General features: G+C 45.8%; 1 protein-coding gene across 1 annotated transcript in view; it reads right to left on the reverse strand.

The window, feature by feature from the left end:
- SLC8B1 (solute carrier family 8 member B1) overlaps positions 1–18,673 on the reverse strand; it is an 81,171-nt gene that overhangs the window by 6,666 nt on the left and 55,832 nt on the right. Inside the window, exons 12-15 of the mRNA XM_077296337.1 lie at positions 4,408–4,549; positions 4,178–4,296; positions 3,896–4,049; positions 2,699–2,779 (exon numbers count right to left, since the gene is read on the reverse strand). Coding sequence (XP_077152452.1) covers positions 2,699–2,779; positions 3,896–4,049; positions 4,178–4,296; positions 4,408–4,549 — 496 coding nt within the window. The remainder of the gene's footprint in view (positions 1–2,698; positions 2,780–3,895; positions 4,050–4,177; positions 4,297–4,407; positions 4,550–18,673) is intronic.

Genomic DNA, 18,673 nt, shown 5'->3' on the forward strand with positions numbered 1-18,673 from the left:
TGGGGGCTAAATTTTAAGCTTGCGGTTGCGGCCTGCAGCGCCGCGACCGCTATTTGTGCGGACCGACGTGACCCATGGACCCGGGCTTTAAGGTATCTGCGGACCTCCCTTATTCCAGGGACCAGGACCCCCCATCCCCTCAGGTGTACTCACGGTAAATGCAGTGGGCCGGTGCTCAATCCACCGTCGCCATAATCAGGGAGGGGGGTGGAGAGCTTATGCTGCCTTCCATCATCCGCTATAACAGTGGTGTTGCAGAGGGGAGCTGCACGGACACCATAAACATTATGTCCGGCTATGCACCTGGCTCCAGGAGAGGTAAATGAAGGGCTACTCCATGTGGTCGCCTGCTATGGAGGGAGGAGATTGGAACGCGAAGGAACCATCGCCCGTAAAGTGAGCTCAGGGCTGGCATCCAACTGTGCAGAAAAGGGTACGGGGAGGGACGCTCCGCGTTCTTGCCTGTTGATGGTTCGGGGGAGATCAGAACCTAGAAAGGATCCGTCGCCCCCATTCGCTCCGTTAAGGGAAAAATAGAATAAAAATAAAAACGGTGGGGTCTGAAAACAGACCCAAGTGCCTCCTACAGACACTAAAGGTACCTTCACACGAAGCGACGCTGCAGCGATAGCGACAACGATGTCGATCGCTGCAGCGTCGCTGTTTGGTCGCTGGAGAGCTGTCACACAGACCGCTCTCCAGCGATCAACTATGCCGAGGTCCCCTGGTAACCAGGGTAAACATCGGGTAACTAAGCGCAGGGCCGCGCTTAGTAACCCGATGTTTACCCTGGTTACCAGCGTAAAATCTAAAAAAAACAAACAGCACATACTTACATTCACGTCCCCCTGCGTCCACTTCCTGACTGACTGAGCGCCGTACAGTGAGAGCAGAGCGGTGACGTCACCGCTGTGCTGCTTTCACTTTCACTTTGCGGCGCTGAGTCAGAGGAGGAAGCAGACTGCAGGGGACGCAATGTGAGTATGTGCTGTTTGTTTTTTTTACATTTTACGCTAGTAACCAGGGTAAACATCGGGTAACTAAGCGCGGCCCTGCGCTTAGTAACCCGATGTTTACCCTGGTTACCAGTGTAAAATATCGCTGGTATCGTTGCTTTTGCTTTCAAACACAACGATACACAGCGATCGGACGACCAAATAAAGTTCTGGACTTTATTCAGCGACCAGCGACATCACAGCAGGATCCTGATCGCTGCTGCGTGTCAAACGAAACGATATCGCTAGCGAGGACGCTGCAACGTCACGGATTGCTAGCGATATCGTTATAATGTCGTTTCGTGTGAAGGTACCTTAAGCAAGAACTGGTTCACTTGGAGCCAGCAGGAGGGTGTATACTGCAGGGGAGGAGCTATTCTTTCTGTATTACTTAGTGTCAGCCTCCTAGTGGCAGCAGCATAACACCATGGTCCTGTGTCCCCCAATGAGGTGTAGGAGAAATTAACACAACAGTTACTCGTTAAAGAACACTGCCGTATTACTTCACTATAGCCAACAATTCTACTTCTGCATGCCTCCAAATTTATATTGAGGTTTTCATACAGAATGTATAAAAATTAAATCTAACTATATGTGGCACGTTCACACAATCAGTAAGAGCCATACAGATGACTCTGCCAGGTACATGAGCACTAGAGTGAAACAGCAGAAGCTACTTTCATGACCGACGTGATTTTTCCAGAAATTAAACCTAGATTCCTGATATCACTGGCCAAGAATGTTGATCTGTCAGGCCTCCTATTCTGCCCATATCAGGACAGTAGGATGGGGCAGCTGCATAGGTTTATAAAGGTCAGTGTAAAGGACACAAAATAAGACCACGCTAATATTTTTTCAAAGGGGGGGGGGTGAAGGAGGGGGGTCTTAAAGCATAAAAGTCTTAATTTCAGAAATCAATAGTACACATGTAAATAAGCAACTCTAATTTTCTCTAGCAAGTTATATAACTGGTTTCTCCCCAAGATTAATTGTTAGTCTTAAGGACTCTCAAAAATACAAAAATGTGACAATGGACCAGTTGTCCATTGACTCCTGATTTTTTTTGTTTTTTAAACATTGAACAGATCTGGCAGAGATCATTTAGTAAATAACAGACTAAAGTTGTTTTAGCATAGCTTTTCCCCAATGGATTTCTGCTGGACCCATTGTAACAGATCATTACTGGACATGTGAACATAGACTTACCTGGAAATTGAGAATTTTGAAAGTGATGGCAGAGAAGGAAGTAGATTTCTTTTAAGATCTTCTATGGTATGTGTCCGCTGCATCCAAAGCATTGCCGATTACTGAACGCAGGTGAATCCGCATGTGGTCATTGAACCATGCGGATTCACTGCGTCCAATACATTGTATGGGTGAAATGTATTTTGTGGAGGCTCTCAAGATAAATAGACGTTCTGCGGTCTGGAGAGACGCGCTGCATGTCTGTCTCCGCGGGTGATCTGCGGGCATCTCTGGACTCATAGTGGACATGAGATTACTTGAAATCCCATCCACTATGCTATAACATCTGGACGCTGCACAAGTACATAGCATCAAACCCGCAGCGATTACCGATCGTGGGCACCTACCCAAAAAAAAACAAACACACACCTTTATTTCCACATGTACTATTCATTTTTGAAATGATGAATAAATCTGTTAACTCCAGGTTGTTTACCCAGAAAGTCATTAAAGGATACTGAAGATGATTCCGCCAAAACAGGCAGAAAATGCCATGCGTGGATAGCCCTGACGAGCCATTGTGAGGTCAGATACAAAGTCTGTAGGAACATTTATGGTAATTAGATAAAAGAAAAGGGAAAAAAAAATAAATAAATTGTTAAACAATACACATAAGCGATTAGGCAGTGTCCACACACTACATTTCTCTGTTCCTTTATGAGGAATAAATGCAGTTAAATGTCCCAAACCATTTGGCTGTATAAATAAAACAAAGCCCAGAAGAACCCATAATAAGCAATTTGGACCCTCTTTTCCCCTTTCCAAAAAGACCCAGAAGTAAAGTGCATCATGCAGAATTAATCATACATATTGTGCATGAAGTTACAAGTGACGAATTCAAGAAATAGAACAGTTGGTCGTTTCCTGCAGAACAATATCGGCACACTGTCAGTGAAGCTTTAAGAGATCTGATTTTCATGGGATGAGGTTTTTTTTTAGGTTACCATTTGAGGGTTAAAACGTAACCCCTTCCAATTTACGCTTTACTCCTTTTCGTGCATGGAAATTGCAAATTCTGACTTTTTTGGGGGGGGAATTATTTTTACATTACATTGAGTTACAAATAATCTGGCAATGGGATTCACCTCAGCAGCAAGATTGCGGCGATATCAAATTTGTCCAGATTTGGAATTATTTTTACATTACATTGAGTTACAAATAATCTGGCAATGGGATTCACCTCAGCAGCAAGATTGCGGCGATATCAAATTTGTCCAGATTTTTTGTTATTTTGGCGATTAAAAAAAAAATATAAACAAACAAACTTTGAAAATGGTGACAAAAGCAAGATTTGTTTTTCCCATGGAGACCCACAATGCTTGTATTTTTTTGGGACAATGGAGCTATGTAAGTGCTTTTGCAGAAAAAAAAAAAATCCTAGTTATTTTTATATTGTGATAGATAAGACTGAAAGCTTTTGTTACAGAAGGACCGAGGGTCCAGAATTTTTACTTTTGGTACAGCCACCTTTCAAATTTTAAAATCTAATAACCAAATCTGGACCAATAATCGAGATTTCAGCTCTGAACCCTGAGTTATTGTAGCTCTAGAGAATAACAAGCTACTAACTATTTTTGTTACCAATTCCAAATTATAATGCATGTACAAAGTATTAATGCACAGTATTTACTTCATTTCAATTTCTACACACTCACCCCCAATACTATTCCCCCAGGCAAGTAAAGTGAGACCTAGCACTGTGTTACTCAAGCGAAAGATTACGCCAAAGGTGCGCAAAAGGTTAACGACTTCAGTTGCAGAGGCACTTATCCAAAGTGCACTAGTAATAAATCCCACAAAGGAAAAGATCTGTGAAGAGGAGGCAAAAGAAAGGGGGTTACATAATCTGTATTCCAAAATAATAAACAGTATTTTTATTTATTTTTTTTATTTTTTATTTTTTTTTTTTTACACACAAATGGTATACAAAATCTTACCCAGTGATATTTTGGGGGTTCTTCATTTTTGGTGCAAAAGAAAATAATAACTGATAAAGGGAATCCAATCAGCAACAAAATGGCCCACACCGGAAGTGCTCCCTGAACATAGAAAGCATCTAAGTGGATAGGAAAAACAATTCCACCAATCATTCTGTTACTATATGTTGCCTAACACTTTCAGATCTCTAAGGAGAAACAAGGAAGGTTCTTCTGTCACCAATACTTACAAGTTCCTGAATTTAGACAGAATAAACAGAGAAGTGGACTGGTGATTACATGTAGACAGTTCAGGGGCCTCTGCCAGTTGCGATCTTCTTTATCTGGGTCCACAACTGGCACACAGAGTAGCAGCAGAACCTCTACAGGAATCTAGAGGAAAACACATGCCCTATGAGATTACACTTATTGATTCTTATTCTTTACCAAAGTCAATTAGGAGGTCTACTTGGTATGCATCTACCATGTGCTCGATGCAAGATTTATTTTTCTGGAGTAAGAAAAATATAATGTCTGGTTCACAAAATGTTTTGCTGTATAATTAAGAGTGGTCGTCCCTTGATTGGTTTCCTCTTAGTAGCCATTTTGGTTTTGGATAGCCAAGTTGGAGTACCGAACTTGTTCCATTCATTACACAGAATTCAGCTTGGAGATGGGGAACCCCACATTTACTGCAATATGTAGAAGTGCTCGAGGTCAGATCCTGATCAAGCATCCAGACTACTGCAAAATTCACTACAACTTTAGTACCCAATCACAATAAGCCGTCACTGAAAATGTTCAAGTACTTTCCATCAGGAACTTCAGGAAATGGATTTTCATGGTCAAGCAGTGGCACATATGCCGTACATGTAGGGTTCCCCCATTGATGTGGGCTCCAGCGCTGGACCTACATCTTTTACGGCACGTCAGCTGACATGTGCCCCCAGCAGCCGCGGGTGAAATTGCGATCCACCACGACTGTTAGCATGGTATATGCCACTGTCAATCTCTGACAGCGGCATTTAAAATGCTTGCGCCAGAAGTGTGTCAAAATCTTCGCCCATCACCACCCGTGTCACATGACTGCAGATTGGCTGGCACGACAACCTGGAGTCTGCAGGAGATCGGTAAACTGCGTAGCGAGAAGAAAAAAAAAAAAAAAGCCATAATTACGTTTTTTTTTTTTTTTTTAGCACCGCAACATTGCATAATTAAAATGCAATAATGGGCAATAAAAACATTGTATTTACACCAAAATGGCACAAAACAGTCAGCTCGGCAAGCAAAAAAAAAAAAGAACAAAAAAAGAACCCTCACCCAGCCCCAGAAAAATGGACACGCTACGGGTCTTGGAAAATGATGCAATATTTAAAAAAAAAAAAAAAAAAAGTAAACAAATTTTGGATTTTTTTCTTCATTACTTAAATTAAAAAACTATACGTTTGAGATCTACTAACTTGTAATGACCTGGAGACTCATAATTGCAGGTCAGTTTTAGCATTTGGCGAACATGGTAAACCCCCAAAAAAACAAAAATTGTGGTATTGCGCTTGTTTGCAATTTCACTGCACTTGTCTCCCTGTAGATCTGAGCTCTGATGTCTCAGTACAGCGAGCATGATGTCACATCGCGCCCACTGTACAGAGCTTCAGAACACAGGATAGAGACTGGAGCTGCAGAGGAATGAGGAAAGGAGGTTTTTGTTTTGTTTTTTTTTGTTAATCAATGAGTACATTGTGGGGGCTATTATAGTATAATGCCATCAAAACAATATATAAGGAAGGCCATCAAGTGCCCATTATTCTAGAAAAAAAAAAAAAAGTGGTGTAGCAAAAAGCAGGTAGAACCACTTCACAATTTAAAAAATATTTCTATTTAAAACCATTGATTGCCTTTATAGTGTGATCTAGGTGGCAGCTGTCTGCTCGCAACAAAGTATCACCACTGACTGGTTTTCTAAACATAGCTGTGTGAACCACCCCAAAATCCACATTACAATTTTGAGATACTGACTTGCCAGCTATAGTTTTATTGCAATGCGAAGCAGTGAATTTGAAATTAACATAATTGATATTTAATGAAGTTTGGTATGGCTGCCATGTCTCCGTTCCATATAGACAAATGTCATCGACATAGCGGCCATACCACATCAACTGATCACTGAAAAGGTTAATGTCAGTAAATGTGAAATTGTTTCCACCAGGAAACATAAAATAGCTAGAGAATGCGAGAATCTAGGACCCCCATTGGGGCTCCCTTTATTTTTTGCAGACATTAATCAAAAATAAATTATGTGATATTTCATTGTGATGGCAGTAAGTTTTAAATACAGTAGTCATATGTAGGGTTGAGCGACTTTCATTTTTTTAAGATCGAGTAGGGTTTTGGGAAACCCGATTTTGTCCAGAGTCGAGTCGAGTGCAGTCGGCCGATTATCGCTAAAAGTCGGGGATCGACCGAAACACGAAACCCAATGCAAGTCAATGGGGAAGCATAGTCGGCAGTGAGTGGAGGCCAGGAAAACACCTACAGTGCCCATTTTAATGCCAAAAACATCCATTCTTGTTTCTGAAGCTTGCCAATCTTAATTAACTGTATAATAATAGTTGGGCATAGGGAATTGGGGGAAAGTTGTGGGGGGAGTAGGGCTGGCTCAAGTTTTTCGTGGGCCCAGGAAATGCGGACTACGTCACGGCGGTGTTGCAGGGAAAGGTAAGTATTTAAAAGTTGCAAGTGCTGTGATCCTGAGCAAGCAGGGGGGGGCCCACTCGTTCGCATTGCCACTGGCACAGGGCCCCTCAAAGTACGGCGGTGTGTTTGCATGGCGGGGGCGCCTCCCACCAGCAGCGACACTTTTGCGTACTCTGAGGGGCCCTGTGCCAGTGACGTCGCCAACGAGTATGCCCCCCCACCTGATGAAGGAACCTGCACTTTCATCTGCACCTTCCTCTTTGTCCCTGTGTAAGGTGGTATAACATGCGGGAAGGGGAACCTTACTTTCAGCAGGGACAGATTCTGGCTGTGTAGAGTACAAGGGGAATGTAGTGGTCTAGGTCAATGTACCAGCAGACTCATTTAGCAGTGGCTGGGCAATGGGCAGGATGAGGAGGAAACAGATATAGGGCCAAAGAATAAAGTAGGCTACATGCAGTTCAAAATTGGTAACAGGACTAAACAGGCGGCATTGCTTTGTTCAGTGGAGTAGCAAACCCAAGAGCAGCAGACACTGTTTCAAGGGCCTAACCACACTAGTAGGCCAAATGCAGTTTAATATCTGATAGTATAGGGCGAAAGCCAGAATGTGGAAGCTCAGCTTTGTTCAGTTGAGGACAACACCAGGGAGGGGCAGACACCTTTAGTAGGCCGGAAAAGCCTATTGCATTTTTTAAAATGGTAATTTGGAGCAGAAGGTTGAAGCTCAGCTTTATTTAGTTGAGGGCAACACCAGGGAGGGGCAGAAGCCGTTAGTAGGCCCTAACCACCATTTTTTTTTAAAAACCACTTAATGAGAGCCGGAAGGTTGAAGCTCAGCTTTATTTAGTTGAGGACAACACCAGGGAGGGGCAGAAGCCGTTAGTAGGCCCTAACCACCATTTTTTTTTTTTAAACCACATAATGAGAGCCGGAAGGTTGAAGCTCAGCTTTATTTAGTTGAGGGCAACACCAGGGAGGGGCAGAAGCCGTTAGTAGGCCCTAACCAAAGTTGAAGGCCAAATGCAGTTTAATTTCTGATACTATAGGCCGAAAGCCAGAAGGTGGAAGTTCCGATTTAGACAGTGGAGGACAATTTGAATTAGGGACTGCAGACAGACTTAGTAGGCTGTCCCCTGTGGACCATGCATCCACCACATTAACCCATTGCGCCGTAATGGACACGTAATCTTCCGTGGCCATGCCTACAGGTCCATGCGTCTGTTGTCAGGTGCACCTTTGTACTCACAGATTGCCAGAGTGCATGGACAATGCGGTCTTCTACATGCTGGTGGAGGGTTGGGATGGCTTTTCTCGCAAAAGAAGTGTCGACTGGTTAGCTTGTAGCGTGGTACAGCGTAGTCCATCATGGCCTTATTAATAGTAAATAAAATATATAACTAGGCTCTATGAACTTTTAAATAGGTTCCAGGGGTACACGGGCAGCATTGGTGTGGTCAGTGGAGGAGTATTGCAAGTAGGGGCTGCAGACAGGCTATCAAAGGCCTAAAATAACAAACAGTAGGCAGTCATGGCAGTTTTACATCGGTTACATGGATACACAGGCAGGCACTCCAGGCAGCATTGTGCTCAGTGGAGGAGTATTGCAAGTAGGGGCCGCAGACAGGCTATCAAAGGCCTAAAATAACAAACAGTAGGCAGTCATGGCAGTTTTACATCGGTTACATGGATACACAGGCAGGCACTCCAGGCAGCATTGTGCTCAGTGGAGGAGTATTGCAAGTAGGGGCCGCAGACAGGCTATCAAAGGCCTAAAATAACAAACAGTAGGCAGTCATGGCAGTTTTACATCGGTTACATGGATACACAGGCAGGCACTCCAGGCAGCATTGTGGTCAGTGGAGGAGTATTGCAAGTAGGGGCCGCAGACAGGCTATCAAAGGCCTAAAATAACAAACAGTAGGCAGTCATGGCAGTTTTACATCGGTTACATGGATACACAGGCAGCTAGGTGGTGAGTGGAGGAGTATTTAAAGTAAGGACCGCAGACAGGCTATCAAAGGCCTAACATAACAAACAATAGGCTCATGGCAGTTTTACAGCGGTTACATGGATACACGGGCAGGCAGCTTGGTGGTCAGTGGAGGAGTATTTAAAGTAGGGACCGCAGACAGGCTATCAAAGGCCTAAAATAACAAACAATAGGCTCATGGCAGTTTTACAGCGGTTACATGGATACACGGGCAGGCAGCTGGTGATGAGTGGAGGAGTATTTAAAGTAGGGACCGCAGACAGGCTATCAAAGGCCTAAAATAACAAACAATAGGCTCATGGCAGTTTTACAGCGGTTACATGGATACACGGGCAGGCAGCTTGGTGGTGAGTGGAGGAGTATTTAAAGTAGGGACCGCAGACAGGCTATCAAAGGCCTAAAATAACAAACAATAGGCTCATGGCAGTTTCACAGCGGTTACATGGATACACGGGCAGGCAGCTTGGTGGTGGTGAGTGGAGGAGTATTTAAAGTAGGGACCGCAGACAGGCTATCAAAGGCCTAACATAACAAACAATAGGCTCATGGCAGTTTTACAGCGGTTACATGGATACACGGGCAGGCAGCTTGGTGCTGAGTGGAGGAGTATTTAAAGTATGGACCGCAGACAGGCTTCGAAGGCCTAACACAATAAAATGGGCTGGCTGTAGGCACTTTAAAATTGGTTCCAGGGGTACACGGGCAGCAGTGGTCTGGTCAGTGGAGGCCTAGTGGAAGTATGGACCGCAGACAGGCTTCGAAGGCCTAACACAATAAAATGGGCTGACTGTAGGCACTTTAAAATTGGTTCCAGGGGTACACGGGCAGCAGTGGTCTGGTCAGTGGAGGACTAGTGGAAGTATGGACCGCAGACAGGCTTCGAAGGCCTAACACAATAAAATGGGCTGGCTGTAGGCACTTTAAAATTGGTTCCAGGGGTACACGGGCAGCAGTGGTCTGGTCAGTGGAGGCCTAGTGGAAGGAGGGAGCGCAGAAAGGCTTCAAAGGCCTAACATAACAAACAATAGGCTCATGGCAGTTTTACAGCGGTTACATGGATACACGGGCAGGCAGCTTGGTGGTGGTGAGTGGAGGAGTATTTAAAGTAGGGACCGCAGACAGGCTATCAAAGGCCTAACATAAAAAAACAATAGGCTCATGGCAGTTTCACAGCGGTTACATGGATACACGGGCAGGCAGCTTGGTGGTGGTGAGTGGAGGAGTATTTAAAGTAGGGACCGCAGACAGGCTATCAAAGGCCTAACATAACAAACAATAGGCTCATGGCAGTTTTACAGCGGTTACATGGATACACGGGCAGGCAGCTTGGTGCTGAGTGGAGGAGTATTTAAAGTATGGACCGCAGACAGGCTTCGAAGGCCTAACACAATAAAATGGGCTGGCTGTAGGCACTTTAAAATTGGTTCCAGGGGTACACGGGCAGCAGTGGTCTGGTCAGTGGAGGCCTAGTGGAAGTATGGACCGCAGACAGGCTTCGAAGGCCTAACACAATAAAATGGGCTGACTGTAGGCACTTTAAAATTGGTTCCAGGGGTACACGGGCAGCAGTGGTCTGGTCAGTGGAGGACTAGTGGAAGTATGGACCGCAGACAGGCTTCGAAGGCCTAACACAATAAAATGGGCTGACTGTAGGCACTTTAAAATTGGTTCCAGGGGTACACGGGCAGCAGTGGTCTGGTCAGTGGAGGCCTAGTGGAAGGAGGGACCGCAGACAGGCTTCGAAGGCCTAACACAATAAAATGGGCTGGCTGTAGGCACTTTAAAATTGGTTCCAGGGGTACACGGGCAGCAGTGGTCTGGTCAGTGGAGGCCTAGTGGAAGGAGGGAGCGCAGAAAGGCTTCAAAGGCCTAACATAACAAACAATAGGCTCATGGCAGTTTTACAGCGGTTACATGGATACACGGGCAGGCAGCTTGGTGGTGGTGAGTGGAGGAGTATTTAAAGTAGGGACCGCAGACAGGCTATCAAAGGCCTAACATAAAAAAACAATAGGCTCATGGCAGTTTCACAGCGGTTACATGGATACACGGGCAGGCAGCTTGGTGGTGGTGAGTGGAGGAGTATTTAAAGTAGGGACCGCAGACAGGCTATCAAAGGCCTAACATAACAAACAATAGGCTCATGGCAGTTTTACAGCGGTTACATGGATACACGGGCAGGCAGCTTGGTGCTGAGTGGAGGAGTATTTAAAGTATGGACCGCAGACAGGCTTCGAAGGCCTAACACAATAAAATGGGCTGGCTGTAGGCACTTTAAAATTGGTTCCAGGGGTACACGGGCAGCAGTGGTCTGGTCAGTGGAGGCCTAGTGGAAGTATGGACCGCAGACAGGCTTCGAAGGCCTAACACAATAAAATGGGCTGACTGTAGGCACTTTAAAATTGGTTCCAGGGGTACACGGGCAGCAGTGGTCTGGTCAGTGGAGGACTAGTGGAAGTATGGACCGCAGACAGGCTTCGAAGGCCTAACACAATAAAATGGGCTGGCTGTAGGCACTTTAAAATTGGTTCCAGGGGTACACGGGCAGCAGTGGTCTGGTCAGTGGAGGCCTAGTGGAAGGAGGGAGCGCAGAAAGGCTTCAAAGGCCTAACATAACAAACAATAGGCTCATGGCAGTTTTACAGCGGTTACATGGATACACGGGCAGGCAGCTTGGTGGTGGTGAGTGGAGGAGTATTTAAAGTAGGGACCGCAGACAGGCTATCAAAGGCCTAACATAAAAAAACAATAGGCTCATGGCAGTTTCACAGCGGTTACATGGATACACGGGCAGGCAGCTTGGTGGTGGTGAGTGGAGGAGTATTTAAAGTAGGGACCGCAGACAGGCTATCAAAGGCCTAACATAACAAACAATAGGCTCATGGCAGTTTTACAGCGGTTACATGGATACACGGGCAGGCAGCTTGGTGCTGAGTGGAGGAGTATTTAAAGTATGGACCGCAGACAGGCTTCGAAGGCCTAACACAATAAAATGGGCTGGCTGTAGGCACTTTAAAATTGGTTCCAGGGGTACACGGGCAGCAGTGGTCTGGTCAGTGGAGGCCTAGTGGAAGTATGGACCGCAGACAGGCTTCGAAGGCCTAACACAATAAAATGGGCTGACTGTAGGCACTTTAAAATTGGTTCCAGGGGTACACGGGCAGCAGTGGTCTGGTCAGTGGAGGACTAGTGGAAGTATGGACCGCAGACAGGCTTCGAAGGCCTAACACAATAAAATGGGCTGACTGTAGGCACTTTAAAATTGGTTCCAGGGGTACACGGGCAGCAGTGGTCTGGTCAGTGGAGGACTAGTGGAAGTATGGACCGCAGACAGGCTTCGAAGGCCTAACACAATAAAATGGGCTGGCTGTAGGCACTTTAAAATTGGTTCCAGGGGTACACGGGCAGCAGTGGTCTGGTCAGTGGAGGCCTAGTGGAAGGAGGGACCGCAGACAGGCTTCGAAGGCCTAACACAATAAAATGGGCTGGCTGTAGGCACTTTAAAATTGGTTCCAGGGGTACACGGGCAGCAGTGGTCTGGTCAGTGGAGGACTAGTGGAAGGAGGGAGCGCAGAAAGGCTTCAAAGGCCTAAAATAACAAACAATAGGCTCATGGCAGTTTTACAGCGGTTACATGGATACACGGGCAGGCAGCTTGGTGGTCAGTGGAGGAGTAGGGACCGCAGACAGGCTATCAAAGGCCTAAAATAACAAACAATAGGCTCATGGCAGTTTTACAGCGGTTACATGGATACACGGGCAGGCAGCTTGGTGCTGAGTGGAGGAGTAGTGCAAGGAGTGTCTGTCCCAGTACTCCCAAAATATAAATAGATGTTAATGTCTCGCAAAACAACCAAAACAAAAAAAAAGATGGCATACTTAGGTACAGGGGTGGGCTCATCTGCTGTGTTTCTGACATAGTAATTTGGCAGTAACTATTTAATGGTGCCAATATAGGACACAGACACAGACTACTTTAAGTTGCATCATAGATGTCTACAAATTTGTATTGTCAGTGCCAGACATTGAATGATGTCAGCGAATAGACTAAAGATTGGTGGAGCTGTGCGACATAATTTTGCACGTAGTAGAGCCCAGTTTGAGCTGGGGTAGGGGGGAACTCTCTTGAGGCCGGCGGGACCGCCCCAGGGCCACTCATGTTACAACGGTGTGTCTGACGTTGGGTGCGCACCACCACCGCCAGAGACACTACATTGTACTATGAGGGACCCAGTAGCAATGCCGTCAACCAAAAGCGAGCACACCCACCTCTTCAGACAAACAGCAGTCTCACGGGTGCTTGCGCCAAGTCGCGATACCACGGCCCCGTGTGGGGAGTTTGGCCATTTAGGGAGGTGTAAACATGTCGTATGCTGTACAATCTGCAGCAGCAAATTAGACATTAGAAAAGTAATTCACAGGCAAGAGCTTTTCATAGGAAAGCTAGGTGTCGGCCGGGCAAGGTGGGGCAAAAGATTTTGAAATCCAGTTGTGGTTCATTTTAATGAATGTTAGATCGTCAACATTTTGGGTAGCCAGACGAGTCCTTTTTTCGGTTAATATTGACCCTGCAGCACTGAATACTCTTTCTGATAGGACACTTGCTGCCGGGCAAGCAAGCTCCTGCAATGCATATTCTGCCAATTCTGGCCAGGTGTCTAATTTGGAGGCCCAGTAATCAAATGGGAATGACGGTTGAGGGCGAACATCGATAAGGGATGAAAAATAGTTAGTAACCATACTGGACAAATGTTGTCTCCTGTCACTTTCAATTGATGCAGCAGTACCTGTCCTGTCTGCGGTCATAGCAAAATCACTCCACAACCTGGTCAGAAAACCCCTCTGTCCAACGCCACTTCTGATGTGTGCACCCCTAACACTCCTAGTCTGCTGCCCCCTGGAGCTCGTGTGAGAACGATCACGTGCGCTGTGTGCTGGGAATGCCTGAAGCAAACGGTCAACAAGAGTTGATTGTTTGGTTGCTAATATTAGTTCCAAGTTCTCATGTGGCATAATATTTTGCAATTTGCCTTTATAGCGTGGATCAAGGAGGCAGGCCAACCAGTAATCGTCATCGTTCATCATTTTCGTAATGCGTGTGTCCCTTTGTAGGATACGTAAGGCATAATCCGCCATGTGGGCCAAAGTTCCACTTGTCAAATCTCCGGTTGTGATTGGTTGAGGGGCAGTTGCAGGCAAATCTACGTCACTTGTGTCCCTCAAAAAACCAGAACCCGGCCGTGACACGCAACCAATTTCCTGTGCCCCCGTGAAAGTTTCCGCATTAAAAATATACTCATCCCCATCATCCTCCTCGTCCTCCACCTCCTCTTCGCCCGCTACCTCGTCCTGTACACTGCCCTGACCAGACAATGGCTGACTGTCATCAAGGCTTCCCTCTTCCTCTGGTGCAGACGCCTGCTCCTTTATGTGCGTCAAACTTTGCATCAGCAGACGCATTAGGGGGATGCTCATGCTTATTACGGCGTTGTCTGCACTAACCAGCCGTGTGCATTCCTCAAAACACTGAAGGACTTGACACATGTCTTGTATCTTCGACCACTGCACACCTGACAACTCCATGTCTGCCATCCTACTGCCTGCCCGTGTATCCTCCCACAAATAAATAACAGCACGCCTCTGTTCGCACAGTCTCTGAAGCATGTGCAGTGTTGAGTTCCACCTTGTTGCAACGTCTATGATTAGGCGATGCTGGGGAAGGTTCAAAGACCGCTGATAGGTCTGCATACGGCTGGCGTGTACAGGCGAACGTCGGATATGTGAGCAAAGTGCACGCACTTTGAGGAGCAGGTCGGAGAACCCAGGATAAGTTTTCAATAAGCACTGCACCACCAGGTTTAAGGTGTGAGCCAGGCAAGGAATGTGTTTCAGTTGGGAAAGGGAGATGGCAGCCATGAAATTCCTTCCGTTATCACTCACTACCTTGCCTGCCTCAAGATCTACTGTGCCCAGCCACGACTGCGTTTCTTGTTGCAAGAACTCGGACAGAACTTCCGCGGTGTGTCTGTTGTCGCCCAAACACTTCATAGCCAATACAGCCTGCTGACGCTTGGCAGTAGCTGGCCCATAATGGGACAACTGGTGTGCAACAGTGTCATCTGCCGATGGAGTGGTTGGCCGACTGCGTTCTGTGGAAGAGCTGTAGCTTCTGCAGGAGGACGAGGAGGAGGAGGAGGGGGTGCGAACGCCTACAGCCAACTGTTTCCTAGACCGTGGGCTAGGCACAACTGTCCCTAAATTGATGTCGCCTGTGGACCCTGCATCCACCACATTCACCCAGTGTGCCGTGATGGACACATAACGTCCCTGGCCATGCCTACTGGTCCATGCATCTGTAGTCAGGTGCACCTTTGTACTCACAGATTGCCTGAGTGCATGGACGATGCGCTGTTTAACATGCTGGTGCAGGGCTGGGATGGCTTTTCTGGAAAAAAAGTGTCGACTGGGTAGCTCGTATCGTGGTTCAGCGTACTCCATCAGGGCTTTGAAAGCTTCGCTTTCAACTAACCGGTAGGGCATCATCTCTAACGAGATTAGTCTAGCTATGTGGGCGTTAAAACCCTGTGTACGCGGATGCGAGGATAAGTACTTCCTTTTTCTAACCAGAGTCTCATGTAGGGTGAGCTGGACTGGAGAGCTGTAGATCGTGGAACTTTCGGGTGTGCCGGTGGACATGGCAGACTGAGAGACGGTTGGAGACGGTATTGTTTCCGCCGGTGCCCTACATGCAATATTTCCTCCTACAAAACTGGTGATTCCCTGACCCTGACTGCTTTTGGCTGGCAAAGAAACCTGCACAGATACTGCCGGTGGTGCGGAAAATGGTGGCCTTACAGTGACGGAAGGGATGTTGCGTTGCTGACTAGCTTCATTGGCCGAGGGTGCTACAACCTTGAGGGACGTTTGGTAGTTAGTCCAGGCTTGAGAATGCATGGTGGTTAAGTGTCTATGCATGCAACTAGTATTTAGACTTTTCAGATTCTGACCTCTGCTTAAGCTAGTTGAACATTTTTGACAGATGACTTTGCGCTGATCAGTTGGATGTTGTTTAAAAAAATGCCAGACTGCACTCTTCCTAGACTCTGATCCCTTTTCAGGGATTGCAGACTGAGCTTTAACCGGATGGCAACGCTGTGCTCCAACAGGTTTTGGCTTTGACACGCGTTTTGGTCCAGATACGGGCCCGGCAGATGGAACCTGTTGCGATGTTGATGCCTGCTGCGGCCCCTCCTCCACCTCCGCTTCTGAACTACTGCCGCCTGCACCCTGTTCCCCCAATGGCTGCCAATCGGGGTCAATAACTGGGTCATCTATTACCTCCTCTTCGAGCTCGTGTGCAACTTCGTCTGTGTCACTGTGTCGGTCGGTGGTATAGCGTTCGTGGCGGGGCAACATAGTCTCATCAGGGTCTGATTGTGGATCTGTACCCTGAGAGGGCAATGTGGTGGTCTGAGTCAAAGGAGCAGCATAGTACTCTGGCTGTGGCTGTGCATCAGTGCACTCCATGTCAGAATATACTTGTAATGGGCATGGCCTGTTAAATGTTTCACTTTCTAAGCCAGGGACGGTATGTGTAAAGAGCTCCATGGAGTGACCCGTTGTGTCGCCTGCTGCATCCTTCTCTCTTGTTGTAGTTTTTGCTGAGGAGGACAAGGAAGCGACTTGTCCCTGACCGTGAACATCCACAAGCGACGCGCTGCTTTTACATTTACCAGTTTCGGAAGAGGAGGCAAAAGAGCTAGAGGCTGAGTCTGCAATGTAAGCCAAAACTTGCTGTTGCTGCTCCGCCTTTAAAAGCGGTTTTCCTACTCCCAGAAAAGAGAGCGTTCGAGGCCTTGTGTAGCCTGACGACGAAACTGGCTCCACAGCTCCAGACTTAGGTGGAATATTTTTATCCCCACGACCACCTGATGCTCCACTACCACTACCATCATTACCAGCTGACAATGAACGCCCACGACGACCTCTTGCACCAGACTTCCTCATTGTTTTAAAATCTTAACCAAAGTAACTTTATTTGTTGCTATCAAACAACTTACACGGTGAGCTATAACTTCAGTATGATTTCAATATCCCTTAACAGGTTGGTGAGACCACAAGGAAAATCAGGCACAATGTTACACACTCTGTTTTCTGTGGCACAAAATCACAGAGATGACACACACGCAGGACTGTCACTCAAGCACTAATGTCAATATTAATCTCCCACCTAATTTATTTATTTTTTTTTCTCAGGGAGACTTTAGAAACCAAATAATATTAAAAAAAAAAAAAAAAAAGGCTTTCTATGGCCCACAATTAGAGAGAGAGAGGTGGCACAACCAGGAGTCAAGACTGGCGCACAAGCTGAAAGGGCAATATTACTCTCCCACTGTTTTTTATGTTTTTTTTGTTTTTTTCAGGGAGACTTTAGAAACCAAATATTAAAAAAACCAAAAAAAAAAAAGGCTTTCTATGGCCCACTGAATGAGAGGGAGAGAGGTGGCACACCCAGGAGTCAAGACTGGCACACAAGCTGAAAGGGCAATATTACTCTCCCACTGTTTTTTTATGTATTTTTTGTTTTTTCAGGGAGACTTTAGAAACCCAATAATATTTTTAAAAAAAAATAAATAGGCTTTCTATGGCCCACTGAATGAGAGGGAGAGAGGTGGCACACCCAGGAGTCAAGACTGGCACACAAGCTGAAAGGGCAATATTACTCTCCCACTGTTTTTTTAGGTTTTTTTTTTTTTTTCAGGGAGAATTAGAAACCAAATAATATTAAAAAAAAAAAAAATAGGCTTTCTATGGCCCACTGAATGAAAGGGAGAGAGGTGGCACACCCAGGAGTCAAGACTGGCACACAAGCTGAAAGGGCAATATTACTCTCCCACTGTTTTTTTATGTATTTTTTGTTTTTTCAGGGAGACTTTAGAAACCCAATAATATTTTAAAAAAAAAAAAAAGGCTTTCTATGGCCCACAATTAGAGAGAGAGAGGTGGCACAACCAGGAGTCAAGACTGGCGCACAAGCTGAAAGGGCAATATTACTCTCCCACTGTTTTTTTATGTATTTTTTTTTTTTTTCAGGGAGAATTAGAAACCAAATAATATTAAAAAAAAAAAAAATAGGCTTTCTATGGCCCACTGAATGAAAGGGAGAGAGGTGGCACACCCAGGAGTCAAGACTGGCACACAAGCTGAAAGGGCAATATTACTCTCCCACTGTTTTTTTATGTATTTTTTGTTTTTTCAGGGAGACTTTAGAAACCCAATAATATTTTAAAAAAAAAATAAATAGGCTTTCTATGGCCCACTGAATGAGAGGGAGAGAGGTGGCACACCCAGGAGTCAAGACTGGCACACAAGCTGAAAGGGCAATATTACTCTCCCACTGTTTTTTTAGGTTTTTTTTTTTTTTCAGGGAGACTTTAGAAACCAAATAATATTAAAAAAAAAAAAATAGGCTTGCTATAGCCCACTGAATGAGAGATAGCACACACAGCAGTGGCACACAAGCCCTGACTGAGGCCAATATTTTTCTCCCACTGATTGATGTAGTGTTTTTGTGTTGAGGTAGAATTTAGAACACAAATCACGGAAAAAATAAATAGGCTTTCTATGGCCCACTGAATGAAAGGGAGAGAGGTGGCACACCCAGGAGTCAAGACTGGCACACAAGCTGAAAGGGCAATATTACTCTCCCACTGTTTTTTTATGTATTTTTTGTTTTTTCAGGGAGACTTTAGAAACCCAATAATATTTTAAAAAAAAAAAAAGGCTTTCTATGGCCCACAATTAGAGAGAGAGAGGTGGCACAACCAGGA

This window comes from Ranitomeya variabilis, chromosome 1 (assembly GCF_051348905.1).
Source record: "Ranitomeya variabilis isolate aRanVar5 chromosome 1, aRanVar5.hap1, whole genome shotgun sequence".
NCBI lineage: Eukaryota > Metazoa > Chordata > Amphibia > Anura > Dendrobatidae > Ranitomeya > Ranitomeya variabilis.